This window comes from Strix aluco, chromosome 3, assembly GCF_031877795.1.
Source record: "Strix aluco isolate bStrAlu1 chromosome 3, bStrAlu1.hap1, whole genome shotgun sequence".
Taxonomy (NCBI): Eukaryota; Metazoa; Chordata; class Aves; order Strigiformes; family Strigidae; genus Strix; species Strix aluco.
Genome location: NC_133933.1, coordinates 102,995,763 through 103,014,509, shown reverse-complemented (window position 1 = coordinate 103,014,509; position 18,747 = coordinate 102,995,763). Strand labels below are relative to the sequence as shown.

The window sequence follows — 18,747 nt, the reverse complement described above, 5'->3', positions numbered from 1 at the left end:
TAACAGCAATAATGTCTGCATTGTTGATCTTAAAAAAATTAGAAGAACTAATTGTTCCAGTTAGGTTGGGATGAGGAGAGCAAAAATGTTCTCTCTTATTCCTGCCTTAAAAGGACCATCTCTTTGACATCATCAAAGTGTCTCTCCCTGAAGCTGCAGGTACAGTTGTTTCACAGCACAGGAGATGGCCAGTATACAAACTGGGAGAAAAAGAGGTAGAAAACATCAGTACCATTATCCCCTCCTTCTATTAATATGGAAGAAAATTGTTTCACATCAGTGATAGTACAATATGCTTATTACACAGACCGCAACATGAAATTGATAAGAGTTTCTAATAATAGTAAAAAAGAGAAGTTCTTATATCCATCTTATATATCAAAGTTTCTTTTATAATGGGCAAACACCAGGACTGACCACCACACCAGTTACTCAAGGTTCTAGGAACACGACTATTTTCAAGAAGAGGTAGGTAGAAATATTTGAAAGCGCCATAAAACAAGACTGTACTGCAATTATTAACCACATATTCAGTCAGAAACTCCGAGCTATTATGTAGGACCACAAATGTAGAAAACAATTTGTCAGTGCGCTAGTTTGAAAAATCAGTGCTTGATCAAAGTGGTAGTTTGCCCTCAAGAACTATGGGCTATCTCTTCTCAGGAATCAGAGTAATTTGCTTTGAAAAATGCTTCTGTATAATACAAATGTAAGATGCAATGTGCTAAGAAGTTGCAGGCTGAGCCTCACTGAAGAAACATGATGGATAGTTTACATGTCAGTGGTAACATAAAGGAGACACTGATTGCTGACTTCTGTGATTATCTCCATATTCATCCATGAATAGGCTGGTTTCTAAAAGCATTTGCATGACATCATCTTGTAAGACACATATGTGCTGTGTTTTCTAAATTACATAAAATATTTATTTAAAAGTTAAACTGATGATCAGAAATGAAAATATTATTTTGGCCAATTAAAAAATCTGAAGTTATAATAATTCTATGTTATTGACACAAATCCCCCAAAAGTGTGCAATTTAGGAAGCTGAGTTCAGAAGCGTTTTCCTCAAAACCAAAAATGGGTACCTGAGGAGCAAAATGCTTAATTATTTGTAGTGTAGATTAGACAGGATAATTCTGTAAACCTGGTGACAAAAGAATTGTACTTATCTTGAGGAAAGCAAAATTAAAGAGACCAACATCTGAGCAAGGAGAAAAAAAAGTCCAAAATCTTTGTGGAGCATCTTGGAATTGATCTGGCCAGGAGTCCTTGATCAATTCCTTAAACTTACCTGGCCCAAGATACCAGAATGAGTTCATAACTGTCTTTAGATATACCTGCATCTTCCACGTATTCCACTGGAAGTGGTAACTTGTGTAGCTAAGATCAGATGTTAACCCATGACATTTAAACAGCAGATAAAATAAACAGATACAAACCTCTAGTTTATATATGAAGTACTGATTTTTCAACTGTACTTTGAATTCTGATAAAATGTCTTGCTAAAAAATCAAAATCAGAGAGGTGACAAAAAACATTGTTTCCTCTCACTGTATGACCATGTGATTACAGACAGAGCAATAAGATATTATGAAGTGTTAACAAGTTACACAAGGTTTGCGTAGTCTCATATCAAAGTGCAAGCTTATATCCATGACTGAAAGTGCAGAGAAGAACATTAGGGTTAATTTAGATAATTCCTTTTTGCAGTGCTCACCAAAATAGTACTTCTGTTGAATATTTTGTATCAAATAAACTGTATGGGAATGGCTAACTATTTCCAACACACAACTTTAAAATTGCTATGATAGCCATTAGTGTATCAAAGCCAATGTACAAAGTTATTTCTGTTATTTAACTTCTGGCTAAATTCTTGTTTGTTCTTAACTAGCCTACTATGTTCTTAAGTCAGCCTCCGTGGTGGTACAATTCCCCCCCCCCGTCTCCGTCCTGGACCACTCGGTGATTAATGTGATTCCTCTGTGCACATCCAGTGACCCCAAGTGAGACCCTTCTGGACCCCATTTGGCCTGTGACCAGCATCTCCCCTGGGTTGGGACACCTCTCAGGTATTAACTTCTTGTGGTACCGTCACCAGCGGAAGGCCAGGGCGAAGTCAACCCTGCTGATGCATTTACTCTAAGCTCGAGAAGAGGGAAATTTTAACTTTGAGCTAGCTTCTCCGATGTGTTTAGGTATACACAGTTATTTTCATGAGTATGGGTACATATATGTTTTACTGGATCCAAATAGTTTTGACTGTCTGTGTGTTTGTACATTTTTGTATTTGTGAATGCGCACGTATATATATATATTTAAGATACCATACAATAAGTTAGTGTGAATCTTGTCATCTTTGAATCTGTAGTTAAGTCACTATTTTAATTACAACATATTTTACTGAATTATTTTGTAAAACTTTAAACTGCTAATGATTAAGTGTTGCTAGTCATCAGTAAATCTTGATTTGCTGCCAAATCATTACCATGTTAATACTTTCATCCATGACAGCCTCTGAAAAAACATTCTAAAGCTGAAGGGAAAACTTACTCCTTTTTTCAAATTGAGTCCAAAACCTAGTAAATGTGAAAGCTTTACATACACAAGTAAATGCATTTTGTGAGAAATCAGTAGGCATCTCATGAGTTTAGACAATGACTTTGGTTTATGACATCAAATTACTTACTGAAGTTTATACGTATCTCTACACACGTTATCATTTTTTCTGCTCATAGAGTCCTACAAGGTTATGAATCATTTTGAGGGAGGACAAAATGGGTGAAGGGGCCTTGAGGCCATGATGCAGCACGAGAACTATGACATAGTAGCTATAACAGAAACGTGGTGGGATGCCTCATACGACTGGTGTGCTGCAATCGATGGCTACAAGATCTTCAGGAGGGATAGACAGGGAAGGAGAGGTGGTGGAGTGGCCCTGTATGTTAGAGGATGCTATGAGAGCTCAGAAATCAAGTATAGTGATAAGGGAGTGAGAGTGTTTGGATTAGGTTAAGGACCAATAGAGCACATCTTGCTGTGGGAGTCTGCTATAGACCTCCCAACCAAAGCAGTGAGGTGGATGAAGCTTTCTATAGACAGTTGGGAGAAATCTCACAGTCACTTGCTGTTGTTCTTGTGGGGGACTTTAACCTCCCAGGTATCTGCTGGGATCAACACGGCAGAGAGGGAACAATCCAGGAGGTTCCTGGAATGTGTGGAGGATAACTTCCTCACACAGCTGGTGAGTGAGCCAACCAGGGAAGGTGCCCTCCTGGACCTGCTTCTCGTGAACAGGGAAGAGCTGGTGGGGGAAGTAAAGGTTGGAGGCCATCTAGGGTGCAGTGATCATGAGATGATTGAGTTTTTGATCCTTGGAGAAACAAAGAGAGGGGTTAGTAAAACTGCCACCTTAGACTTCCTAAGGGCAAACTTTGACCTGTTCAAAAGACTGATTAACAAAATCCCTTGGGAGGCTGCCTTGAAGGATATGGGAGTCCAGGAAGGCTGGACATACTTCAAGAGAGGAGTGTTAAAGGCACAGGAGCAGGCTGTTCCCGCGTGCCAAAAAATAAGCAGGCGGGGAAGGAGACCAGCCTGGCTAAACAGGGACCTTTGGCTGGATCTCAAGAACAAAAGGAGAATCTATTGCCTTTGGAAGAGGGGCCAGGTCTCTCATGAAGACTATAAAGATGTAGTGAAGTTATGCAGGGAGAACATTAGGAGAACCAAAGTGCAGGTAGAGCTCAACTTGGCTACAGCTGTTAAGGATAATAATAAAATGTTTTTATAAATTCGTTAACAACAAAAGGAGGATTAGGGAAAATCTCCCTCCTTTACTGGATGCAGAGGGAAACATGGTAACAAAGGATGAGGAAAAGGCTGGGGGTCTCAACACTGATTTTGCCTCAGTCTTTAGCAGTGGAACTGGCTGTTCCCTGGACACCCAGCCTCATGAGCTGGGAGATGGGGAGGGGAAGCAGAATGAGGTCAGCACAGTTGAAGAGGAGGTGGTCAGAGACCTGCTACACCACTTGGATGCACACAAGTCTGTGGGACCGGATGGGTTACACCCAAGGGTGCTGAAAGAGTTGTGCTCGCCAAGCCGCTTTCCATGATTTACCTGAAGTCATGGCTAACTGGGGAGGTCCCATTGGACTGGAGGGTGTCAAATGTGACACCCATCTACAAGAAAGGCAGAAAGGAGGATCCAGGCAACCTGTCAGTCTGACCTCGGTGCCAGGGAAGGTCATGGAGCAGGTCATCTCAAGTGCCATTAAAAGTCATATAATGGACAACCAGGGGATCAGGCCTAGTCAGCATGGGTTTATGAAAGGCAGGTCCTGCCTGACAAACCTCATCTCCTTCTATGACAGGGCGACCCAGTTATTGGATGAGGGAAAGGCTGTGGATATTGTTTACCTTGACTTTAGTAAAGCCTTTGACACTGTTTCCCACAGCATTCTGCTGGCAAAACTGGCTGCTCATGGCTTGGATGGGCACATGCTTCGCTGGGTAAAAAACTGGCTGGATGGCCAGGCCGAAAGAGTGGTGGTGAATGGAGTTAAATCCAGTTGGCAGCCTGTCACGAGTGGAGTCCCCCAGGGCTCGGTTTTGAGGCGACTCCTGTTTAACGTCTTTATTGATGATCTAGACGAGGGGATAGAGTGCACCCTCAGTAAGTTTGCAGACGACACCAAGTTGGGTGGGAGTGTTGATCTGCTCGAGGGTAGGGAGGCTCTGCAGAGAGACCTGGACAGGCTGGAGTGATGGGCTAAGGCCAACTGTATGAGTTTCAATAAGAACAAATGCTGGGTGCTGCGCTTGGGCCACAACAACCCCCAGCAGCGCAACAGGCTTGGGGAGCAGTGGCTGGAGAGCTGCCAGTCAGAGAGGGACCTGGGGGTGTTGATTGACAGCCGGCTGAACATGAGCCAGCGGTGTGCCCAGGTGGCCAAGGCGGCCAATGGCATCCTGGCTTGTATCAGAAATAGCGTGGCCAGCAGGGACAGGGAAGGGGTCTTACCCCTGTACTTGGCACTGGTGAGGCCGCACCTCGATTACTGTGTTCAGTTTTGGGCCCCTCACTACAAAAAGGACATTGAATTACTCGAGCATGACCAAAGAATGGCAACTAATCTGGTGAAGGGTCTGGAGCACATGTTGTACGAGGAGCGGCTGAGGGAACTGGGGTTGTTTAGTCTGGAGAAGAGGAGGCTGAGGGGAGACCTCATCGTCCTCTACAACTACCTGAAAGGAGGTTGCAGAGATCTGGGGATGAGTCTCTTTAACCAAGTAATAAGCGATAAGACAAGAGGTAATGGCCTCAAGTTATGCCAGGGAAGGTTTAGACTAGATATTAGGAAGCATTTCTTTACAGAACGGGTTGTTAGGCGTTGGAATGGGCTGCCCAGGGCAGTGGTGGAGTCCCCATCCCTGGAGGTGTTTAAGAGTAGAGTTGACATAGCGCTGAGGAATATGGTGTAGTTGGGAACTGTCAATGTTAGGTCAATGGTTGGACTGGATGATCTTCAAGGTCTTTTCCAACCTAGACGATTCTGTGATTCTGTGAAAGAACACTTGAATTCTGGTGAAACAGAATATACAGCATAACAATATCCTTTTTTTCTTTCTGGGTACTCAAACGGAATCTTGAATGCGAAGATGAATACACAGTTGCCCTTCATCACTCAGACCTCTTTATATTATTCCCACTTCCTTATCCTTCTTTTTTGATGGAATTGTTACAGACTTGTTTTAAATCATACATATGATTTTTCAGTATCACATACACAGTATAAACATTTTTAAGGAGATAAATAGATCTATGACATACTGAAGATGTGATATTGTATGCTTATAAATAGATCTATGACATGCTGAAGATGTGATATTTTATGCTTCTAAATTTGGCTGAAACCACAGAAATTGGACCAATTACATTTATTTGTAAAACAAAAAACATAGAGACAAAAAAAATTTGTCAGAGGTGAATGATACTAGTCAGTGACGCAAGTCAGAAATGTTAAGGTAGGAACAATGTCTAGAAAAACTGCTAGTAAAAGAAACCTCTAATGGTCGGGGTGATATTATCAAGTATTGCTCAACAAATCAGGAATTCCAAGTGTGTGCCAGGGAACAAATGGAGCAAAGTCTCCAGGTGGAACTCTTGCAAGATAAATGCCTGTAACAGCCTGCCATTTTACTCCTGGTTTTGCAGCTTTGTCAAAGGAGCTGACCTTTAAGTCATGTACAGAATATACACAGGCAACATATCAAATTAAACAGATTTCCTGCTTTTAACACATGACATTTAAATATTCTTTTTATTGAACAATTTATAAAACTTTTACAGAATACTAACAATTTTGGAGATTTTAAAAAAGTTAATCTTATAATTAACAGTCAGGGACATACTTTGCACATGCAAGACAGTGATATCCAAACCTATCGCTATGAACTTTACAGTAATAGACAACCATCTGCCTTCATGCTAAAGCAGAAGCATTACATTTTTTCCACTTGTGTGGAGGGATTTCACAATGAAGCAGATACAACAGCTTACTAGTAAGGAAGTTTCATGGAAGAAAGAATGATAACTTTCATATTAAACTCAAAGAGCTTATTTACCCAGAAAGGAAAAAAAACTCCCTCACTCACAGTACACTATATACCCTTCACTGTATTCCCTGTTTACACAATCCTTCCTTTCCATTGTATGACCTAGTACTCACTGCTCAGTAATAAAGATTAAATTTATGTTGGTGGCAAATTTTCTGTGTTGTATTTCAAGTTAGAGTTTTTAAAATAATGCTTGTAGCAACTTCTCATTTCTAGATAACTTTGGTAATTTGTAGTAAAAAAAAAAAAGGAAAATACTGAAAGCAGTATTAGAGGGAACTGAAGCCTCAGATGGTTACACATATATGCTTTAGACTAAATCCTTACTTTGTATATTTTGGCATATACCCAGTGTTCAATTTGACTTTAGCAAATACACTGATTTCTATGTATAATTTTCTGTTTCCTTAGGAAAATGGAGATTGATTTCCACTTTTAAAAACTGTCATTTAAGGACATTTCAGATTTCTGAGATATCTGATTGCTTAGAGTAAATACACCATGTATTTAAATAAACTATCTTGGCCCTAATATATCTGTAATGACACTTATAACTTGAACATATTTCTAGTAAGGGAAGAACAAGCTGCTGGATTTTATTAGTTAAGGAGGAATTGAATAGGAAAATGCTATATTGCATATAATAAAATGCTATCAATTTGAACCACATAACTGAGATAATGACATTCACTTGCTTTCACTCTAGAAGATGGTCATATATGCTGTCAGAAATATACAGTTGTTAGTAAGAAACTAAGTGGTGTATCTTAATCTAGATGTGAAATAAGCAAATGCACACATTCTAATGAAGCCAAGATGCCTACACAGGGTTTGAATATACCCTGTGATTATGCCAAGCTGAGTGTTACTATGCCAGTTGAGTGTATGATATATTTCCTTGCTGAAATTTAGTTAAGTACAAGGTAGATGACTAAGATAATTAATAAGAACATATTACTGAAACATACAAGTATATGTTACAGCATGATTAGAACAGATCACAGCTATCTTTAGGGAGTCGAGACAATTTCCTTGACTGGAACAAAGTTTCTGGATTGCATACTTGATAATTTACTTTCTCCCTTGCAAGGTCTATAGTAAATAACTATAAAATTATTACAGATGCCCTCATCTCCTGTAATTATGAGTTCTTTCCAGACTTCTTGAAGAATAGGTGCCTGAATATCAAAGGTTTATAATGATAGTTCAATTGGGCAATTTCTGGTCTCATTACACTAAATTATCAATCTTGTTGATACTTTAGGATTAAATAAAATTGTATTATGCTTCAGTTACTTTTCAGCCACTAAATACAGGATACATCAAATCTGATCCTGATCTATATTAACATGCAATGTGACAGCACATGCCCTGGATTGTAGCTGCCCCAGTGAACTGCCAATGAGCCCATCACATACTGCAGCCTTCGCTGACCCAGAAGCACTAAACACGAGGGAGAAGGCTGTTTCCTGTATTGACGGTGGGGTTGTAGAGGGTAAAGCAGAGCTCTGTGAAAACAGGAATCCTTTAATTCATCTTATCCACACAAAGGGAAAAAAGAAGACAATTCTTCTTCCAGTGCCAGAACTATTAAAAGACATCCTATGCAGAAAAATGGGTTGCTGTTAAAATCTCATCATCAAGCATGCCTACAAACTTCAGCAAAGGAAATGGCATCTCTTCCAATTTTAGAAAAAATGAAAAGATATCTCATGGAAACTAGACATTCAACCATTAAACGCATGATATGATTATACAGCTGAGGCTATATTCTCAAAAGGAGCTACTTGTTTCAGGTTTTTTTTGAAAGCTTATGTTCTGATTTTATTGAATGGAATAGTTACCAGTGTGTCTAATGTAGGATGCTTCAGTCTTTATCATCAGAGATTTGGTTACAACAGTGACTTTCTGTAATAGTTTCCTGCTTTTACTTTGCTCTTCAGATAGTCATAATTCAGTCATATTCTCACACATGAATTTTGAAACAAAGTCAGAGAAAGAAAGAGAAGGGGACCTCTTCATTTACACAGATAAGATAAACATGTGAAATTCCCTTGAAAATGTAGTTGGAGGAAAGTCAACTCATCCCATTGTGTGAACTCAGCGAGCCTGTACTGCTTAAGGTTCAAAGGAGAAAATGGCTTAGGATGATGTGTTTTTGAATGAGCAACTCAAAAATAGCTGTTTCAGTCAATGGACTGGAAGGTACTTCGACCAAAGTCTGTAGCACAGGGAGATAAGCGCTCAGCCCAGGTAATATGATTCAAACATAGATTTTGTAACTTTTTGTTAAAAACACCAAACCATAGAAGACTCCTGGAGACTGACAGATCAAGTGGAAGGTAAGACTAAGTCAGAAGGTGGCAGCAATCAAACACTGGTAGAAGGCATCAGTGGTGTCCAGACAAGGTGTCACCCAGCAGAGTGTTTGTGCATCTACACTGATATGGCCTGTTACCATAGGATATCTATCAAACTCTTGCTTAAATTTAACATTGCTTACTCCTGGCATAACCCACAAGAAAAGCAAAAACCGGCTCCCATCCAAAATACCAAAGATGATGTTGATACAAAGGATGTTAACTGCATTCTTTGGAACAAGAAGGGAATTCTGGCACATAAAATGTATCTAAATAAATAAAACACTTTATTGAAATGTTGAAAATATTTCATTGAAACACACACTGAATGGTAACTAGATCTGTTATCTTTAAGGAAACCCACTTTTTTGGTTTCACTATTTTATGAATTATGGTGCAACTTGCACAGATGCTATGTATTGAAAGTAAGTGCAAATAGTATGCCCAGATACCAAGTGCATAGAAGATATTCACAGAATTCAATTTTAACACTGGAAATGTGAAAATATATGATTTAATTTATTATAAACTTGGGAAAGGGTGAAAAGTAAAATATTCTCTGATATCTAAGTAATACAAGGCAATTTTTTTTTGAGCTCACAGTCATTGATTGCTTTCACATATTGTGAGTGTAATGACCTGCTTTCAGACAGTAATACAAGGTGATAGCTCAGATATACCAGCATTCTGGCAAGAGCATTTTTAACTCTAGTTGCCTGTATTTCATCCTATTAGGAGGATTTTACAGTTACATAACCATAATCTAGATGATTTTTTTGTTCTTATCTTCTATACCAGTAATGCCCTTTAATACGATGAGAATTATCCACTGCCATTTATAACCCACTGTAAATTAAAAGCTAAAACAGTTTTTGAAGCCAGCTATAAAATGTCATAAAAAAGAACTTTCTGAAGAGCAGTAATGGAAAATAATTACAATTACAAAACAGAAACCATAGCAGTTATTGATCAGTTTGTCTTATAGCCTTGATTCTTTTTACAAAGAACCAAAGTTGTTCAAAGAATTAATTTATTCACATTCTAATTAAATTGTGTTCATTTGGCTAATTTGTGCGTTACAAGAAACAGTAATACAATAGAAGTATAAATGAGCCACAGACTGGAAAAAAAATCTTTTTCAACAAAACAACAGGCACAGTTGTGAAAAAAAGAACAGTCTGTAGAAATGGAAACACATAACCTTTTGATGAAAGCTTCTCCTTATTTTCTTAAGTTAACTTTCTTCTGTCCCAGAAATACTAGGTTGCAAACATGCTTTAACACTGTGCACAGCAATCTGCACAAATAACACATTTTTGTCATTAACTCAAGCCTGCAACTCTTACTATTGTACCTGACTGATATCACCCATCTTACCCTCCAAATATTCTAAATACCTCAATGAATCTATTCCTGAGTTACCAACACTAACTGAAATGGAAAGCAGAGAAACATGTTGATCGCTACCTCTTCCCCTTTTCCTGCTCCAAAGAAGCATAAGACTTAAATTTCACAACTAACAAAAAATGAACCGTAATTACCTTTTTCGCAGAACCGACCAGTGAAGTGTAGCGGGCAGTCGCACTGAAATGAGGTGGCCCCAGTAGCCAGAGAGAGAGGATGACAAGTCCCTCCGTTGTGGCACATTCCTTCCTGGCATATGAACGGCAGTTCAGGGGAAATCTGAGAGGTCACAACAGGCTCAGGCAACTCAGGCCCATCAGAAGAAACCATAGGGAATGCTGTTGACAGATGTGTGGGTACAGGAATCCTGAAAGGATAGAGACAACACATCAAAAAATCATGAGACCTAATTGTGCCACTACACTTCAGCTTCATTAAAAACAGTAGGCTTTATTGTTTAGAAGTTCAGATTATATTTAAGAAAATGTGAGTACCTTAGCAATTCCCAAATCAAGTCCCCATTCTGAAATCTAGCTAAAAGATAATGAAGGTATTTTTTCCTGTGAAGGAACAAGAAATAACTTCCATACATGTAGCACAGTTTGTACGTGCTCTCATACTTCCTTTTCAGTAGATGTCAACAATGGACTGATAAATAAATAAATAAATACAGGCCTGTATTATTAAATATTTTAGTGTTAAAATTTACCAAATCTCATAAGGCTGGCCTAGAAGACGTGATGTGACTTTCATACAAGTAGATTAAGCATGCATATGCAGAAGGCAAATGATGTAGTACAGCAATATATTTTTTAATTCATAGAAATAACTGGGCGGGGGGGGGGGGGGGAGAGAGAAAGGGAGATGGCTTTGTTTTCATTTTTCCCTACAACTTTTTTGTTTAGAATGACGTTATCTCTCTCTTCTCAGTTTTTGAACTCTCACTTTAACTACTAGACTGATATGCTAATAATTTTCCTCATTTTAATTATTTTCTATCCAAAGTTAGCAATACCACCTGTTTGTTCTAATTAACAACTTTGTGTATTACTGCTTTTTTTTTTTTAACCAGAGAGACAAGCCTGTGACTCACTAAAACTACAAATTTAAGGCTACTGATTTACGTACCAGAACAATTTACGTGCATCACACAAATTACTATGATGAGGCCAAAGCAAAAGGAATCAAAAGTCACAAGAAGATTCATGACTATTTTAAAAGCTTGAACAATTAAAATAGTTTTCAGTAAATTTTACATAAGAGATACATTCTTCCTTCATTTTATGAAGTTCAAGAGATTCTACTTTTTTCCAGAAAGCAACCTCCAATTCTGAAATTTGACAACAGTAATCTAATAAAATATCTTACTAATTTTACTTCATTGGCAAGTTTGAATTTTCTGAATGTTTCTCTTATGTCTTAATGTTGTGCAAAAAATGTCAAATTAGAGAAAGGGATACTAGACTGAACTGAAATGTCACTAACATCTTGACCAAAACAGAACATAGAAATTACATATTTCATACAATGGTTTATAGGCGTCACAGCCAGTGAAAGTCAACATTTCTGGTAATGTGTTAAACATCAACAGCCAAATTCTTACTCATTTTGGTTAAAATGATGGTATAAACCTGCTTTACAAAAAATAAATTAAAAAAAATTATATATTTGCCACTGCTACACACGCCCCTCTCTCCTTGTATCAGCTAAAACTTTTGCTTCACCATGTTGTAGAGGTTGGAGTATGTCTTAAAAAGAAGCATTTGAAAGGGGTGATGCATCATGAGAACAGTGTGTCTGCAGAAGCAAGACAGATGGGGAAATAGTGGTGTGATGGGACACCTTCACTGTGACTTTGCATTCACCACTCCAGGCATCTGTCTTCTTACATCTAGCTTCCAAATTTACTAAATATCCCATTTAGTCAGGTCAACCTGAAAACTGATTTTAATAATTTATCTTTTGGAAGCTTACTATTGAAAAATCAGTACTCTGAATTTTCAATACAGTACCTGTACAAAAACAATGATACATGCTTAGAGGCAGGTAAGAAAGAAAAGAAGCCTGACAGAGGAAGGACAGAAATAATTCAGGACAGAGTAAATTTCTAATCAGACCCAGAGAAAAACATAGTAATTGAGAAAGGAGCAGAACCTGGGAAAGAACAAAATGGGCACAGGGCTTACGTGACAGCAGAGAGGAGACACACAGAGCAATAATGGTAAGGGAATCATTAGAGGGGGGTAGTGAAGCAAGGATGCAGACTGAGTCCAAAATGTAAGATAGGCAAAACACACACAATGTGGTGGTTAGAAATGAGGATACAGGGATTTCAAGGCAGTTAAAAGCTATACACTTTATATGAGAGAAAAGCATCTAAAAAGATGGCAGACAACATCCCTAAAAGATTTGAAACAAAAAGATTTTGAAACAAAAGATTTTAAAAAACAATCCCTAAAAGATTTTTTGAGACTCAGAACTTGCTGATAAGAGGCTTGGAATTTTAGGAAAACACATGACATCCTGCTTATTTCCACTTACATGAATAGAATAACGTTTCCATTTATATGAATAGAATTACAACAAAGAAATTTCTGGGTTTACAGCCATCCTTTTTTCCTACTGGAAATAAGTAACATGATCTTCATATGGGCTATTCCATTCAGAGCAGCAATAAGAGCGCACTAGCGTGTGTGTTATCTTCTACCAGGCTAGCACAGCAAATTAAAAATGCTTAGTCACCTGCTGCTGAGATTACAACCACTGATTAAAAAAAAATTAAATCCTTCATTTTCTCTCAAAACATAACATAAATGTTTGAGCAGCTCTGAATGGAAGCTCTGTAGATTTACATAAAGAATCAGGCATTTACAGGAAAAATTTATGGGGAGATTTTACTGGGGTTCAGAGTTGATTTTTGTGTTCCTCCTGAAAAAGAATCCAAAAAACTAAATAAAACTTGGGAAAGAATCAGGCCATAAACTAAGCTCTCACTACTGTTATAGACTATCTTGCCAAAATGATGCAAGTTAGGACAAATTAAATTTCAATTATTTATTTTAGCAAGCGGCAATAAGCAAAACAGTGCTGGGCGGCCGGGGAGTCCCTGCTCCACCAACGGCGCGCACCCACTTCCCGAGGGTCCGTCTTTTTTATATCCTCCGCCTTCCGTTATCGGGTCTCTCTGAGAGGTGTATCCTGCGTCTGCGCACTTTGCAGCTAGGGGGTCGCTCCATCTGGGTCTTCCTCACGTCACCAGCTTCTCATATTTCCTACTTTCCTGAGAGTGGCTCACAAAGCCTTTGTTTATATCTTACAGAATATAGACACTACCCCCTTTTTTTTCTTCTTCTCCCCTTTGTCTTTCTCCCCTTTGTCCTTCTTCCCTTTCTCCCTCTTTTCAGTCTTTTGCCTAGTAGGAGTCCTTGCTTCAGCATTTCAACTTAGATAAGCACTTACAGTCAGTCAGTCGTTACACAGTGTAATAGTTAAGATTAAGCTTAGGCCTACATAGTTTATGGAATAACATGTCACGAGCTCCCAGTATCTTCAATGGAATTTGATGAACAAACAGTTTACTGTCTATCACAACTACTAGCTTTTAGAGAGACCATTTATCAAATTACATGTAATCCTATAGATGACCATAGCAAAATTTACTCCTCTGAACCTGATCACAGCTACTGTCAGGGGTAAAATACTGAATGAGAAGGATATCTGCATGACTGGCAAATCATTCATACTTGTATCCACTGGAAGCACTGATTTCCAGCCGTGGAAGTTTCACATCCCCTTTCTGACAAGAAGCTACTCTTTTTCTCTAAAATAGAATCACAGGAGTGTCTTTAAAATGAAATTTTAGGACCTCAAGTAACGCAGCCTTGCTTCATTTTTTGGTTGACATCCTAATCCGCAGAGGAGAAAGAAAGGAAAGCTCCTTGGCAGGTTGATTTCTCCCCGGTTCATTTGCTAGTCTTTCACAGTGTGTCAGCCTTTGCAGGTTTGTTCTGGTTGTTTTGCTTCTAGATGGTGCCTGACTGCATATGTACCAGTACCGCTTCCAGGCACCCCGCAGCTCGCTGCCTTACTGCAAAAGCAGGGAAGAGTTTGCCTGGGCTGGTTTGTGGGGCAAACATCTGCAGCTGCACTCACAAGCCATTCAAGCTGCTGCTGTGAATAAGCAATGACCTTGGTTGAATACAGTTTAACTAAAACATTTATTTGAATAAAGAGCTGGGAAGTGTTTAAAGGAATTTAATAATTGAGGTGTTAGAAGTTTTGACAAAGTGTAACAAAAATAAATCAGGCAAAACTTGATTCACTGGTACTACACAACAAGGCCACAATTTTCTGCTTTTTTTTTTTCTTTTCAATTTCCCAGGCTGTCACTGCCTCTCAGCTCAATAATGCACATGAAGACCTTATAACTTGCTGCAAGCATCAACACATTGTTTTTAATCTTAAAATGAGTTCAAACAACTGAGTTTTAAAGGCCTGTAAGCTCGTGTTTCATAGCTGAGTGTACGTTAAGTTTGAAATGCTTGTCTAAATATAGATGTTAGTGCAATCTGAAGTCTTGTTTATTTTATATTACATTCTTTTACCACTCACGGAGATGTATGATTGACTGAATGGCAGGTATATAGCACTTAGGGATCATGCTTGATATTATGTTGTTAAACCAAAACCACACATACCAACTGTGCTTCCTGCTCCCCTATGCTCTCCTTTTCTCTTCAGAAAGAGATGGTAACTGTTAGTGTGTGGAGTTAGGGGCACTGTGGATTAAAAAGTTAAAAAACCACCTGGGATGCCTGTAGTGCTAGGGCCTGAATAATAGGCCCTGAAACAAAGTTGACCTCTAGATGAACCTCACCACCAAACATTATCCATTATTAGTATCTGCTAATTAGTAAAATCTGTATTACTATTAGCATTTATTATTAGTAGCTGATCATTAATGAAATATGTATGCTCACTAGTGAAAGACGTAGCTTCGACAAAATATCATCAGTAGTGAGGATGAAATGTCATGAGAATGTATCCAACTTTCCTTGTTTAGCCTTGTTCAAGGCTGAGAAGCCAAGTGTTTGGCCTTGTTAGAAACTCCTCCCTGAGGCCTGGCCGGGCTTTTGGTGGAATCCAACAGGAGGATGAAACCAGATGTTTCTGCTCAAAGAGAAGTGCAAGTCATTCTGACTTGCTGATTTTTGGTATATAAGGCTGGATCCGCTTGCAGCGACTTTGGATGCCTCACCTATGGACGGACACACCGCGTAGGATTTCCCACTTGCCGGGACAGGCTCTCCAAATCCTCGCTGTAACCGGGGCTCCCCAGCAACTGCGGATCTGGATGTTGGTAACGTATGCAAGTGGTGATGTGTCTTTCTTAATCACTATTCTCTCCATCATGTAGTAATGGTTAGGTGTATTACCTTGCTTATTCTTTTTTTCTATAAATAACTGTATGGAGTAATAATTAAGTGTGCTATTCTGTATTTTTCTTGTTGCTTTTTTTCTGTATTACTTGGCTATATCCTTTACTTATTAACAGTAAAATAAGCCTGCTCTTTTCACTCTGGTGTCTGAGTTTAATTGGCATCCTTGATCAGAAAAACAATGCCCCAGCTGTGCCCTGACCTGGCAGTGCAGGGGCTCAGCCCCACTGGGGACTGAGCTGGGTGTCACTGGTTTAACCCTGTGCCGGGGCCAGTGACTGGGGCTGAGAGCCTGGAGAAGGAAAGGCTCAGGGGGATCTTGTCAATTTGTATAAATACCTGAGGGAGAGGGGAGAGGAAAAGATGGAGCTGACTCTTCTTGCTGGTGTCCAGTAAAGGGCCACAGGGCAGCACACACAAACTGCAATGCCAGAAATTCCACCCCAATGCAAGAAAAAACTTGTTGTGTGTTTTGTGGGTTTGTTTTTTTTTGTTGTTTTGTTGGTTTTTTTTTTTTTTTTTTTTTTTTTAATAGGGATGATCTGTCTGTATAATGGACTTCAAACTGAAACTTGCAAATAGAGCAAACTTGTCCCCAAAGTAATTCATTATCAGGCTGATGGCAGCCATGTCTACAGAAGAACTCTGACATTTTTCCATGAAGCAAGTTGATGAGACATGCAATGGCATGGGAGTCCCAACGATACGATAACATCTCCACTGCCTATATCTTCTGGTACTTACACACTTAACATTTTATTACTGAAGTAATGGATTTAGCCTTATCTGATATGAATGTGATAAGGAGTCTTGTATTTTTAGCTTGTCAATAAAGTAATTTGTGCTGGGAAGCAACTGCTTTTATTTGCAATTTTCTTCGGTGGAGAAGTGTGTACATGCCATTTTTCTTAGGTTCTGACAGAATATTATTTTAAGCAAGTGTTTTAGATTTTGGAGCCAAAAGAAAGATTTTTCAAGGGCATTAGCATGTGTGGTAGAATATAATTTCAAAACCTTATGAAACTGAAAACAACTGCACTTCTTGGAAATGTTGGTTTAAACAGAAATAAAAACCTAGTACCTTGCATGTAATTTGACAAGAATGAACAAAGCCTTTTACAGGCTGTTTATTTCACTGTTCATAACCATGTCAAGAAGAATAATTTAAATGGCATTTCACTGATTTCGATGAATCCACAGAACAGTATATCTGTGCACTTACCCTACTGGCGAACCTGCTTAAATGTCTTGACACAGTAATTGAGAAAACAATGTAAGAGATTATTAGAGAAGGATGATTTTTTTTTTTTCAGCAGCTTATATCTGAATCTTATTTCCTTTCTTATTTTCTTCCATCCCAGTCTTTGTTTGGTTTGGAAGAATCAGGTGTCTTGTTTCCTAATAAGATGACTTATGATCATAGAACCATAGAATGGTTTGGGTTGGAAGGGACCTTAAAGATCATCTAGTTCCAACCCCCCTGTCATGGGCAGGGACACCTTCCACTAGACCAGGTTACTCAAAGCCCTGTCCAACCTGGCCTTGAACACTTCCAGGGAGGGGGCATCTACAGCTTCTCTGGGCAACCTGTTCAAGTGTCTCACCACCCTCACAGTGAAGAATTCCTTCTTTCTATCTAATATAAATCTACCCTCTTTTAGTTAAAAACCATTTCCCTTCATCTTATCACTATACTCCCTGATATAGAGTCCCTTCCTGTCTTTCATTTAAGTACTGAAAGATTGCTAGAAGGTCTCCCCAGAGCCTTCTCTTCTCTAGGCTGAACATTCCCAACTCTCTCAGCCTGTCCTCATAGGGGAGGTGCTTCAGACCCCCAATCATCTTCATGTCCTCCTCTGGACCTGCTTGAGCAGGTCCATCTCTTTCTTATGCTGGGAGCCCCAGAGCTGGACACAGTACTCCAGGTGGGGTCTCACGAGAGCAGAGTAGAGGGGTAGAATCACCTCCCTCGACCTGCTAGCCACATTTCTCTTGATGCAGACCAGGATACAGTTGGAGATATGATCAGGCATATCTCTAAAAAATTCGGTTCTATGTATGTTCCAGGTAATGAGCCCAGCTTCTCCCTCCTACTAGGCACAACATTTGGTAGCTGAAGTCAGTGATACTGCAGTTGCAGCATTCCATTTAAAAATTCGCAGTTGGTATAACATCTTTTACAACTGCTTTTGCACACACAGCATCTCATTTAATCGTGCAGACTCTTAGCAATGCAAATAATATATTTAATATACAATGCAGCCAAGGATGTGAGTGTGTAATTAACAGATACAATGAAGTTTAAGAAAGCTATGTTTACAAATACAAAGAAAAAAATATGAACTCCAGGATGCATAGCAGTGCCAGATATGGGAGGAAATGTCAGGTATGGAAAGATAGGTGAAAGGAGAAAGAAGAAAAGGAAATACATATACTAAGAGACAGATTCTAAATGCTTTAAAGCATTTAGATTCCATAGACTTTAAAACAGATAAGTAAGTTAATATAACAGAATTTGCAGCAACAATACTTCATGTTGTAAGTTTAATAGCAAAATCTTTCCTAAACAGGACGATATTTGAAAAAAATCCTCTCAGTCCCTAAGTTTAGGACATGGCAAATAATGGTTTTGCTATAACTGAATTTCTGTACCAAATCTAGTCCTCTTTTTACTTGGCTTGCTTACAGAAGTAAGTGAATATTGAATCTTTCAATCGTTCACACTGATCTCTATTTTGTCTTGGTTTTGCCATAGCCTTAGCCTTCCCCATCCTCCCTTTTAAGCCCTTCTGGACTTTCTTTCATCCAAACATTAAACTCAAAAAAAAGCAGAGCAATCAAAACTACTGAGCACTGTGTGGACCAATGTGCAAATCTTAAACTTTCTGAAGTTTAAGCAAATCTCGAATCTGTCTGAACTTCAG

General features: G+C 38.9%; 1 protein-coding gene across 1 annotated transcript in view; it reads right to left on the bottom strand.

The window, feature by feature from the left end:
• Positions 1-18,747, bottom strand: part of EYS (eyes shut homolog) — a 1,110,009-nt gene that overhangs the window by 238,382 nt on the left and 852,880 nt on the right. Inside the window, exon 37 of the mRNA XM_074819828.1 lies at positions 10,523-10,752. Within this exon, the coding sequence (XP_074675929.1) occupies positions 10,523-10,752 (230 nt within the window). The remainder of the gene's footprint in view (positions 1-10,522; positions 10,753-18,747) is intronic.